We start from the raw sequence: 12,684 nt of genomic DNA, 5'->3' as shown, positions 1-12,684 counted from the left end.
TGTTGTGGGATCGGATCTTGTCCCACTACAACAGTATCATCATTATAAACCGGTTTTGGATTTACATGTGCCCTATTTGGCAGATTCACCTTTTTAAAATGTGACCAGTTTCTGGTTATCTTATTATCATCTGGGTGTTTAGCTGTAATTAGATCATGATTTCTATGTACAATGATTAAAGGTGTTTTACAGAAAGGTGTGGTAAATTTGTTCTTTTTTTCTTGCTTTACTAACACAGTGTCACCTACGTTGAGATTACATTCTGATATGCATCTCCTTTATTCAGCATCATGCTTCATCTTAATTTTGTTTCGTTTGTCGTGGTGACTCATCATTACTACTCTCCTCCCTTTTAAGAGATGGAAACCGAATATTAAGGTCCATACCCAAGAGGGCCTTTGCTGGTGAAACACCCGTTGTACAATGTGGGGTCGCCCTATAATTTCTTAAAAAGACGTACATGTCTTGTTTCCAGTGTTCAGAGGTATATAATACTTTCTTGAACGTGCGCATAAAGCGCTCGACTTCACCGTTGGCCTCGGGCCACAATGGAGTTACTTTCCTGTGATGGAAACCTGTGATGGAAACCAAGATATTTTGAAAATTTATCAAATGCATCACTGTTGAAGGGTGGGCCATTATCTGACCGGACAACCTTGGGAACCCCTAGCATGCTGAAAATTTTGTCAATTTTCGGAATCACAGCATTTGCTGAAGTTGAAGTTAGGAGCTCGACAACAGGGAACCGTGAGTAATCATCGATTACAACCATTACATATTCATTGTTAACATGACCGAAATCTATGCTAACCTGCTCCCATCTGTTTTGTGGTAAACCAGACATTTTGAGTGGGGCTCGTACTGACTGAGGAGTTGCAGCCTGACACAACATACACTCCTTTACAACTATTTCACTAAGTTTGTCTAACTTAGGGAACCAGACCTTAGAACGCAATAAATTCTTTGTCTTAACTATCCCCTGGTGCCCTTCGTGAGCGAGGTCAACAACTTTACGTCTTAAGCTAAGGGGGATAATGATATTTTTGCCTCTTAATAATATTTTGCCATCATCAGAACAAATTATTTCATCTTTTACATTCATATATGATTTGAGGTCTTCTAGATCAACATCAGTTAGGTCTTCTGGCTTCAACTTGGCCATATCCCAATTATCATTTAGCATAAACTTAAGAACACATTGAATCGTTTTATCAGACTCTGTTGCTAACTGAATGTCGGCAATAGTCATTGCATTAGGTTTAGCTTGTTCAATACACCTATTTACATATGCAGTGGCACTGTCAGTCACACAGTTATTTACTTCATTACACTTATCTAATGTGTACCGTGACATATAGTCGGCAGGATTAGTCGAACCTTTTTGGAAACATACTTCAAACTGAAACATTTGCAACCTTAGTATCCAATTTTCTATTCTGAGAGAGGGTTTGGACCGTGGGTTGTTAAACAGTGAAAGTAGCGGTTTGTGGTCAGTAAAGACTCTAAATGATTTGCCCACTAGAAACAGTCGAAAATAATGGCGCGATGGCCAATGCCTCCCGTTCAATTTGGGAATACCTTTTTTCAGTGGCTGTTAATGACCTATTACCACAGAAAACGACTTTGTCATCTTGCATTAAGACTAGCTAGACCCACTGGACTAGCGTCTACATAAACATCGGTGGTTTGTGTGGGGTCGAAATATGCCATAACACGATCAGAATTGAGCTTATCCTTGAGCATTTCTAGAGCTTTGTTTTGCTCTTCACCCCATTCAAATTTGGTGTCACTTTGTAGCAACTTACGCATAGGTGCTGTAATAGTGGCATAATTTGGAATGAACCGACTGAGAAAATTAACCATACCAAAAAGGGAACGCAATTCTGTAATGCATTCTGGGGCCTTTAATGCTTTGATCGCAGTAACTTTCCTAGGATCTGGGGAAATTCCCTCCTTGGAAAAAACCATGCCAAAAAACGTGATATTTGACTTGTAAAATTCACATTTATCTTTGTTTACTGTAACATTAGAATCACGCAAACATTAAAATACAGCATTTAAAGCTTCATCATGTTCCTTAGTGTCTTTACCAAAAATTATAATGTCATCACTTATGTTGAGTTCTGTACTCCGCTCAGCATGTTTTTGACTTTTTCATTGAAGATCTCGTGCGCAGCGTTGACACCGTAAAATAATCGCTTGTAACGATACAGTCCTTTGTGCGTAGAGAATGTACTTATGTTGCGCGAATCAGGATGCAGAAGTAGTTGTTGGTACCCGCTGTTCATGTCGATTTTGCTAAACACGGTAGCGCCTGTTAGCTTGCAAATTATATCATCTAGCGTTGGCGTTAAGTACCTCTCGCGTCCTATCGCTTTGTTTGCCTCACGCATGTCCACAACCATTCGCGTTTTACCATTGCTTTTGGGTACAAGTACGATCGGATTGATCCAGGTGTGTGGTCCAGGTGCTGGCTCTATAACTTCATCTTGCAGCATTCTGTCAAGGCATTCTTCCACTACGGCGCGTTGGTGGAATGGTATTCTGCGGTGAATTTGATTAACAGGCTTGGCGACGGGGTTGATGTGCAATTTGATTGTTGCATCTTTCATCTTACCCAGTCCTTTGAACACATTCTCGTATTTTGCGGTTATGTCCGTCATGGGTTGTTGTGGGATGCTACATGTTATGTCAATGATTCCAAGCTCTACCCCTGTGCTGTATCCGATAATTGGAGTGGGGCCACGTTTTACAACAACAAAATCCGCGAGGACAACCTTTTTGCTCGATTCCACCATCGCGTTGAATCCACCCAAAACTTTAAGGGGGGTGTCGGCAGCATAAGGATATATCTTCATGTTCGTTTTACCTATTTTCACCTTAAGCTTTTTGGCTACGTCTTCAGTCACGATGTTGACTGTCGATCCGCTGTCGATTAGCAATTGTAAACTAACATTGTTTACCTTCAGTGTTGCTTTTGGTAGCTTTGCTTTGGTTTCATTTTTCAACGAGAAAGAATACTCATCCTCTGATGATTCAGCTTTTCGATCATCGCTATTCATAGCATTAACTGCCTTTTTGGAAGGGGGCCTACTTGACTTGGCTGCTACATTACTACCACTAGATCTACATACGCTTGCAAAATGATTAGGTTTGCTGCACAAATTACAAGACTTGCCCATGGCTGGACAGGGACCAGTGTGTGGGTAGTTACCTCCACATCTACGACAGATATTGTTAGTTTTGGTTTGCTTGGAAGTGTAGCTATGCCTACTACTACTACCAGTATGCTTAGCCTGTGTCCTCTGCTTGCTGGTCGTCGTCGCCGCTGCAGAATAATTGACGTACTGGGGATTTCCCTTTTTGCTTTCAATCTCAGACGCTTGTTTTTGCGATGCCTCGAGTGCGCGCGCGTACTCCAAGATCTTGTCTAGCGTTAGCGTAGGATCTCGTAGAGCCGCACGTCTAAGCTTTGGCGAGCAACAGTGAGATATTATTTGCATTTTTATTTCACCATCAACGTCCGCAAACGAGCATGTCCTAGCAGCCTGACGTAAGCGTGTGACGTAGTCGTCAATCGACTCGCTGGCATTTTGGCTTAACTGACGGAAGGTGTAGATGGCGAATGGAATATTCTTCTTGGGCTCAAAGTAGTTTTTCATTGCTAGTTTGGCCTCATCATAAGTATTGCCTGTATTTTGCAAAGTTCCAAAAATATCGTATACCTTCTCACCTGCATAGTGAAGCAACAGTGCTCTCTTCCTCTTGTCGTCCCGGATGTTCATAGCCGTGAAAAAATTTTCGAGTCGGCCTGCGTATTTTTCGAATTTTTGCGCATCGTCGCCGGAATTTCGTATTTTGAAGTTCGGGAAGTTTGCCAGTGTGGATTCCATTTTTACTTGATCCTACTCGTCGCCAGTGTAATATTGTTTACAATGACTTTAATGACACTATAAATGCAGTTCTATCTTTTTATTATATCCCGTTTGGTACTACTGCGTGTCCTGCACGCATGCGTATTCTACACGAGTTTGGCGTTGCCAGGATGTGTTTACTAAATAACCCATTTATAAACTGTACGACACTACACATATGTCTTTAAACTTATAGGGTGAATCCTCCGGAAAATCGTTTACCCTTATGTCCCGAACCTCGCATACTTTTCTGTACCTTTCTTCGTTAAGATACGTGAAATGGTCCTTCACGTTGTTGAAGAAATGTATTATACATTGTTGATCCTCGGATTGCCGGTTTGTCTTTTTTTTGCTCTTTGGCATGATGCTAATATAGATAATAAAATACATTAATAAATAATTTAAAATTGATTTTAAAAGTAGGCCTAATAACATAGTTCGAATTATGATTTAAATACTTGAATACATAATAGCAACACACTATTTAAAATCGTTAAATTAAGGTACACTTGAATATAAATTATAAATAAATGAATGAAAAAAAATACTAGTAGGCCTATGTAAATTACATTTTTATAATTACATGTAGGACGTTTGTATTCTAATAGTGGTCAGCCTGTGATTAAAAAACCATACAGGCCTACCCCAAATTGGTCGAAGACAACAAGGTCATCAACCTCAACATTCCAACATGATGCGTTACTCCTCAATGGTTTATAAAACCTGATCCTTTCTATACTAAAATAAACTAAAAATTGCGTTACTCCTCAATGGCTTATAAAACCTGATCCTTTCTATACTAAAATAAACTAAAAATGTACAAATCTTATTTTACATCATCAAAAACAGTTGACAGTAGACATATAATAACTTAAAACCGAGTCGGAGTATACTTCTGTCTGCCGTAAATCGTACTTCCACACACTTGAGAGAGCAGAAGGGCGCTATCACATTGTATGGAAGGTCACTTCAGATGACATGCAAAAATCACAATTTTCTTTTGTTTTTCATATTTATTTGACTTATTTTTTATCAAAATGACTTGTTATATATGTGATACATAATAATACAATATAATACAATGTAATACAGATAATTAATACCATATTCGTACATTTAACATTCACGTTTTAATACGAACGCAAATGTCGACAATGGCGTGTCATTCACTTTTGCCTCATGACGTCATTTTTCGATGTAAACAAACGACGACGAAAAGAAGCAAAAACTGCGTATAAAAACTTTATTTTCTCTGCAAATCCCAACTTTTATGCGACGCAACATCAATAAATGATCTTTACATAATGTTTAGAACCTACGGTGAGAATCTCGTTGACTACTAACGCTATGCAATGGTGAGTGTGATATTTTACTGGACTATTAAGCAAGACTCTGAGACTTGGTAGTGTTGGAGAAAAGAATCGTCTAAATACCCTAGCTACCGATGCACGAGTATGTACATACCTAATTATAAACTCCAGGCAGGTAAAGTCAACAATACTAAAAATAATCTAACTGGTTCTATTTAATTACAGGTAGTAAAGTTATTTAGAATTGGCAACAAACTAGGCCTAACAAACGATACATGAGAATGTCATTACACTGCTATGTCCCAGTAGATAAGCTTCATTGAGTGACTAGGCGTGTGTCACGTGAGCGCTTTGATTGTTCACAGCGATGCGGTAACCTAGTAATAAGTTGGATAAATGAACGACAGTTTACAGAACGATTGTTTTAAGTCCAGAGGTAGCTCTCAATCATCACCGTCAATCATTTTTGGTTATTTTCACCGAGAGAATCTTGCCAAACATGGAGTGGAGAAAAATAAAATGTTTTAAAATGTTATTAAAAAAAAGTTAAACGACATATGTACACTTTTTTATTTTTATTGAACAATGTTAAGGGTGGTTTATCCAGTAAAGCTGATCATTGAGGCCCTCAAAACACTGAAACTAAGCAAGAGTTTAACAACAAACAACAAACAACAATTTTCGCTATGGGCGGGAACTAAACATGTCATGAATAAATAAGGGGCTTATGATTGACTCGGTCTCTTTGCAAAAGCATCGTCTGATTCCTCATCAGTCACTGGACGCTTTCTGTATATTAACCCATGGAGTTTCTGGATGAAGGAAGCTCCTGGTCCGATGATGTCTATCAAGACCAAAATGTTTCTAGAACTGAACGAAAAAATTCAAAACTATTGCTCAGGACAACTGCATATTCATAAATATTTATTACAACCCAAGAAAGGACAGGTTTGTTTGGCAAAAAGATCAAATGATGAGCTTTGGTACAGAGCTAAGATTTTATCCATCCGGCAATCAACACAGGGTCCTCAAGCAAGTTTATATTTGCTGGACTTTGCTGAAAATATCAGAAGCCCAGTAAGCTGGCTAAGAGTGGTTCCTAGCGAATTCTTGCACGTACCATTCCAAGTAAAAGAAGCTAGACTGTACAACACACAGCCAATCACTCTACAAACTTGCGTTATCGACCTAACTGTCAGTCCTGTGCCATGTATGGTGTGGGACACTTCTGCAGTTGATTATTTCAAGACTGCTGTTAAAGATGCAACCTCCTCCAAGGTTAAGGTTCATCACCATGACAACTCGGCAAATGTCTTCTATGTTACTCTCTATCTGAACAGGCCTTTAGAAGGTTTGGTGGATATTAATGAGTATCTTATCACAAAAAAATTATGCCATAGCTAATGAGATTGGGCTTTCACCCTCAAAAAGTGATGACATATCGGGGAGGATGGGCTCCTTTACATTTTCAGGGATGACATGGGGGGCGAGCGTCTAATTTTGCCACGAGAACTCCATGCCGAGGCTCTGAGGCTTCATCATGACATCCCATTATCCGGGCACCAGGGAATGTCCCGCACCAAGTTTGACATTTCAGAGAAATCCTCCACGGACCAGGGTGGGGTACCACAACACCTGGAAGGGATGTTAGCGGATGTAAGGAAAACCTTGTCCGATTCTGAGTTCGATAGGGCGAAACAACTGCTCATTGAGTTCCAAGATGTCTTTGCCGCCCATCAATTTGATATAGGGACTCTGAAGGGGATCGAGCATACTATTGATACGGGGGACGCTCCGCCAATCCGACTACGACTCCGACCAACTCCCATGCACTTTGCCGGGGAGGAGGAAAAGGAGATCGATAAAATGTTACAAGCAGGGGTGGTGTTCAGCCTTCAGTGTCCGAGTGGGCCTCCCCACTGGTGTTGGTACGCAAACGGGACGGCTCAGTGCGGTTCTGTATCGGCTCTAAATTTTCAAAGGTCGATTTTCTTTTCCCTTTTTAATAGAATTTATAAGGTTGCCCACGACAGTTTTGTTTTACAAGTTTATGCTTTTTTTAATGTTGTTCACCCGGTTGTTCATCGTGCAAAAAAATTGTTGTTCCAACAAATGACGGGTCGACAATAACGAAAGTCGTTTAAAATGCAAAAATCGGCGGTCAATGGAAAAGCGGTGATCAAGAAGTAAATCGGCGGTCAAACGTATTTATAGAAGTGGTCAAAATAAAAATCGGCGGTCAATGGAAAAGCGGTGGTCAAGAAGTAAATCGGCGGTCAAAAGTATAAGAGGTAGTCAATATAAAAATCGGCGGTCAATAGAAAAGCGGTGGTCAAAAGTAGAGCGGTGGTAAATTAAAAAACGGTAGTCGTGAAAGTTGATGTTTACAGTAGTATAAATAGTAGCGAAATGACTATCGAAATAGAATGTCTGCACTGCAGCGCATGGTGTCAGCCAGATACACCAGACACAGGACTTGTCCTTGATGGGTGGGATTGCGCGCAATTGTTGTTTTTGTTTCGCTAATCAATTGCCACCTACTGTATTTTCTCGGAACTGTATTTATTTGGGATTAGATAATTGGTTTAGTTTAAAGAATTTAAAACTAGAATCCCCATGCACATCATATCAATTTTATCTTATGAGGTTTAGTGCAATTTAATTCAGTGCAAACTGCAGTGCGCGCAGCTTTAACGCTCCAGTAATTCAGGGCAGACTTCGTTACGCGATTGCAGTTGTTTACCACTTTAAGTGGACATTTCCATTATTGATAGGGTAGTCGCATTATAGCGGTATCATGAAAACAGGATCAGGTAATTCAAACACAAGTTTAATAGTTACATTAAAGCAATATTTTTAATGCATATACTGTAGAAATGGTAAATGTGTGATAACTGTTGTTACATAGAACCCTATGTGCACTACTAGTTTACGATTACAATCTGATATAATGGAAGTTACCAGCCATAAATGCGTACAACTAATCACGCAGCAAAACCGTGCGGATCTGTCTTGCTTGTCAAATTTACATGGACGCCCAATTGTTTTTGCCTTAAACATCATGTTTTGTTTATTTATATAAAACACAATTAGACTTTTTAGTTTGCTCAATACTTTGACTTTCAAGTGATTTTAAATGTATATTTAGATGTAGCAGTTGTATAGCCAATTTACAATCTGGTTGAAGAGACCTGCTAGTCGCTCGACGGACACACACTGTAACTTTCCTATACTTTCTACAGGCTTTTAAAATCCTGTTCATTAAATCATATATACAAAAAATGCATTTCCGAACTCTTTTCTCAACCGATAGAAATTATTTTTATATCGTTTTCATGAATATTCATTTTGAAATCTAATTCCGCTTGAACCAGTGAAACTACACTGGTTAGAAGTGCATGAACCCTACGAAGTTTGGGTGGTTACACTGTAAAAGGTAGCAATTATTATATTATATGATTTATGAAATACTATGAATCTTTCATTTCTACACATTTTTCTGTTTGAACCAGGAAAATCCGACGATTATTAGTGGAGAAAACTTTAAAAAACATGCTGAAAATGTGTGATTTTTGCACATTTTGGCTGTGTTTCAGGGTGTCTAGCGCGTGTCGCTTATTTACCAAGTAAAATTGATATGTTTATATATTCTGCGTAACAATTACGGTCATTAGACGTAAAAAATAAACATAAAAATGTTGTCAATAAAATAATGATAGGCTTCATTCATAACAAATACAACATAACGAATAGCCTAATACTAAAAAAAACATTAAAAAAACAGATTCTTTATCTAACATCTACTTGAACGCATCTTATACTCCAGCAATATTACAAACGTGCACACACAAACCTAAATAAACTACACCCTTCATATTCTCAGTACTGTATAGAATTCTAATCACAGTGTATCTAAAAACTAATTCCAAGACAGTCCTGTCTAGCGTTGGCTAGGTGGTATAATTAGTTTTACCCTGGTCATTCTCGTTATTATTTATAAGTGATTAGCGCGTATAACAGATTACTCTCGTCCCAGCGAATTTGTACAAGCCCAAGTGTTAATGTTTTTGCCAGCCAATTTTCTTCTAGAAAGTAATAACCACCATGGGGACGACAACAAATACCATCGATATGCATTATCATGCAATATAACCTTATTTTGTCTTTATAGTGACGAATAAATATAGCTTAAAATAACTACGGTACTTTCTTTCGTAACCGATCAAAACTTAATTGAACTAAATCTGTGTTTTTCACAAGGTGGTTGTTTTTAAAATTAAAACTACAAAAACACCAAACTGACTAAATATAAACTAAAAATATGATTTTATGAAAAAAATGTGTAGGAGCTTACCGGATCGCAATTTATGTATTTAAGATGAAACCTTAAAAAAGTCGCACTTAATTTTGTTGCGATATATAGGGGCGGGCGGCCGGTGGAGGGCAAACATATATTTTTGTAGCCAGTATAGGAGTTTATTTATGTGTAATTATTATTTATTTACGATATCATTTTCAGTGATCCACGTTTACTACAATACAAGAGACACCACGGAATATTGTGGGCTCTCTAAATAAATATAGCCTATAGGCCTATAGTACCAGAAATTAATTAACTTGTTTAATACCAAAAAACTCGCATTTCATTACATGCGCCGTTAAAACAACGCCGAGCTAGTAGTAGTGCGTCAACATTTAACGGTCAAATAGCAAGACCGCCGCGCGGTGGTATACATTTAAACGTGTCTGGGCCGGCTGCCGAAAAGTAGTAGCACAATTCTTATTAATTCAGTGCCGTTATTGTGTTGAATACTTGTTTCGGAGGGTGGGAGCGACTCGCGCGCTGTACTGAAAACTTGTTTTTGAATCAAGTTGACAAGAGCCGATTTACTATACTACCCTAGTAATACTTAATATTAACACTGTCTAGGCCTTTAACGAACGTTAAAACCAACAATTATTGTTGATTTACCAGCTATCAGCTAGTTTGGGGCCTCGGAGGAGATTAATCAATCACTATAACAAAAATACTGACATTCCAATACGTAAGTTTCATAGCCTGTAGTAGGTAGTACATAGCCTAGTAGTAGGAGGCCTAGGCTATGCTAGTAGTACTGTATATTACAACAAACGCCAACCAGATAGGCCTAAGTCAGGCCAATCCGAGCAAACAAAACAGACAGATCAAACGATAGATCGAATTAATAATAATAGTATGGCACACTTATTCAATCATCTAATTTAATTATCAAGTTACTGTGTAATTAACCTAATAAATTTTGTGAAGAAGGTCATCTGCCTGAACAGTGACAACTATGATACCGCGGTAGCTAGGTATGCAAATTCCATGCATAAAACTAGCCAGTTTTACCGCGGAAATCGCGGAAGCGGTACTACCGCGATCAAAACATTTGGGCACGCTCCCTTATATATATTTAGTAATAATCATGTCAATTTGGTCAAATCCCTTTCTGGTGGTCACGAAATGAAACAAAAATCCACCTCAGCTTCCTGCCTACATATTTTCCTTGCTGTTCTTTGACTTTATCCTCAACTGCCTTATTTGAATGTACAGGTACGTCTTCCATTAAAGCAGCAACTTCTGTCAACAGAGTCTGCCGCTCATTGTATTCTTCTGCTGATCTGCAAATGTAATAATAAATAAATAATATATTGTTACACACAAGTCCGATTCCTTACCGCTGCGCCATCTCGCCCTCTAACAGTACATTAAAGGTCAAGGTTTTTGATCTATATAGCGCATAATAGTCTATGTGCTCAGCGGACAACTCTTGTCCTGAAAACTTCCTGCTTCCCTCGTCACATCCCGCCAGAGGCAGCCAGTACGGCGCAGGGTCTAGTCCGCTGGGAGGTGCTGGTGCAAAACACTGTACTGATGCACTACTACTTCGTAATCCAGATGGGGCAAATTATTGTTTTTAGTCAACCAAGAAAAATAAGACTAAAAAAATAATAAAATTTCTTACGCCTTTAAACTCATTATCTCATCCTGCTTATGAACTTTTATATGTACTTTCATTCTCTCTTTGGCAGCTCTTATAGTTTATTAGGTATATTGACTTCCCACTTTTTTGTCCTACAAATGGTACAGAAAATGGGCATCTGTCACCACCTCTTTCATTCAGTAGAATAATGTCCAATTTTGGGTTGAATCGATTCATAATCTTGGAGGAATAAAATATTATTATTAATTAATTATTGATGTTGACGATGCTCGTCATGTCATCATTATTACTATTATTAATTTTGTCACTTGATTAAACTGCAATGTAGGAAGTCCTACGGACGTCAACCGCATTATTGTCAATGTTTTAATGTAGAGTTGGCATACAGATTCGGGGTACAGTATGGACCTGTGCATGTAGGGTGCAAATTTGCCTCTTGTAGGCCTCTCCTCCTAGCTTGCATACTTTCTAGTCTATATATTGTAACTACTACTAGGCATAGCCTACTACTAAGCCAGGATAAAATGCCCTACTACTACTACAGTACTGGTCAGAGGACTTTCGACATTCCTCGCGTGTTTTGAACGAGCGTTGACCGAGCGTTGTTCGAGTATTGTTAGCGATATTCACGAGCGTCGCTATCTTCGAGTAATACATTAAGGTCACTATCCACGCATGAACGGTTTTATCGAGCAGCGATTTCCGGGTAGCAGTTTATCCCGATGTCATTGTCTTTCGTGTTCCACGTCATTAGCGTGAAAAACTAGGCCGCTGTCGGCGATAATAATTTATTTTAGAAATAGCAAATGTCAATCAATCAACGTGAGTCAAAAACAGATTCAGCGATGCGTCACATGACGGTGATTAACACTGTAAACAAGCTTAATAATAGACGATTTTCGTTCGTCGTTCAGCCGTGACCAGCCGAGCGTAAACAACAAAAATAACAGCGTTTTTTAGGGGATTTCAGACAACATGTTGATTTAAAAAATCGTACCTCCTGAACGGAGGGTCGTATATGAGAAAACAAATTACTGTAAAATGTTCTTAAAAGATTGGCCTACATAACTGTATGATTGAAAAAAATAATTAAAAAAAATGTTACCGCCTAAATTCCAACGAAAAAAACACTACGGTGGTGACAAACGCCTACTGTATGCTTACTCTGGTGTTTTTTACGATGAATTTTAAGCGGTTAAAACAATATTTTTAATTTTAAGAACATTTTACATTAATTTTTTTTATCTCATATGACCCTCTGTTAATGAGGTACGATTCTTTAATTAACATGGTGTCCAGAAAACGCTGTTAAAATGTTAATTCTGTTGGTGGTTACGCTCGGCCGGCTGTTCACGACTGATTTCGGACATCAACAACTTTTACTGGAAAATGTTAGTAAAGTCACCGTACAACAAAGAAAATAAAACGTGTGTGCGCGTTTTAGTAACCATCTATTAACTTTATTTTTATCGAAGGTCAAAACAATTCGGCTCA

The 12,684-nt window shown here is 38.5% G+C and overlaps 2 protein-coding genes and 1 pseudogene across 2 annotated transcripts; 1 reads left to right on the top strand and 2 right to left on the bottom strand.

The window, feature by feature from the left end:
• Positions 1 to 12,684, bottom strand: part of LOC144852510 (uncharacterized) — a 167,215-nt pseudogene that overhangs the window by 41,952 nt on the left and 112,579 nt on the right.
• On the bottom strand, positions 1,627 to 1,968 carry LOC144852929 (uncharacterized). Its single transcript, XM_078710986.1, has one exon. It carries the CDS (start codon positions 1,966 to 1,968, stop codon positions 1,627 to 1,629), a length of 342 nt encoding a protein of 113 aa, XP_078567112.1.
• On the top strand, positions 6,041 to 6,628 carry LOC144852928 (putative ATP-dependent RNA helicase TDRD12). Its single transcript, XM_078710984.1, has one exon. It carries the CDS (start codon positions 6,041 to 6,043, stop codon positions 6,626 to 6,628), a length of 588 nt encoding a protein of 195 aa, XP_078567110.1.

The sequence above is a fragment of the Antedon bifida genome, chromosome 9 (genome assembly GCF_963402885.1).
Source record: "Antedon bifida chromosome 9, ecAntBifi1.1, whole genome shotgun sequence".
Taxonomy (NCBI): Eukaryota; Metazoa; Echinodermata; class Crinoidea; order Comatulida; family Antedonidae; genus Antedon; species Antedon bifida.
The sequence above is the reverse complement of the archived record's forward strand: the minus strand, read 5'-3'. Positions and strand labels throughout refer to the sequence as shown.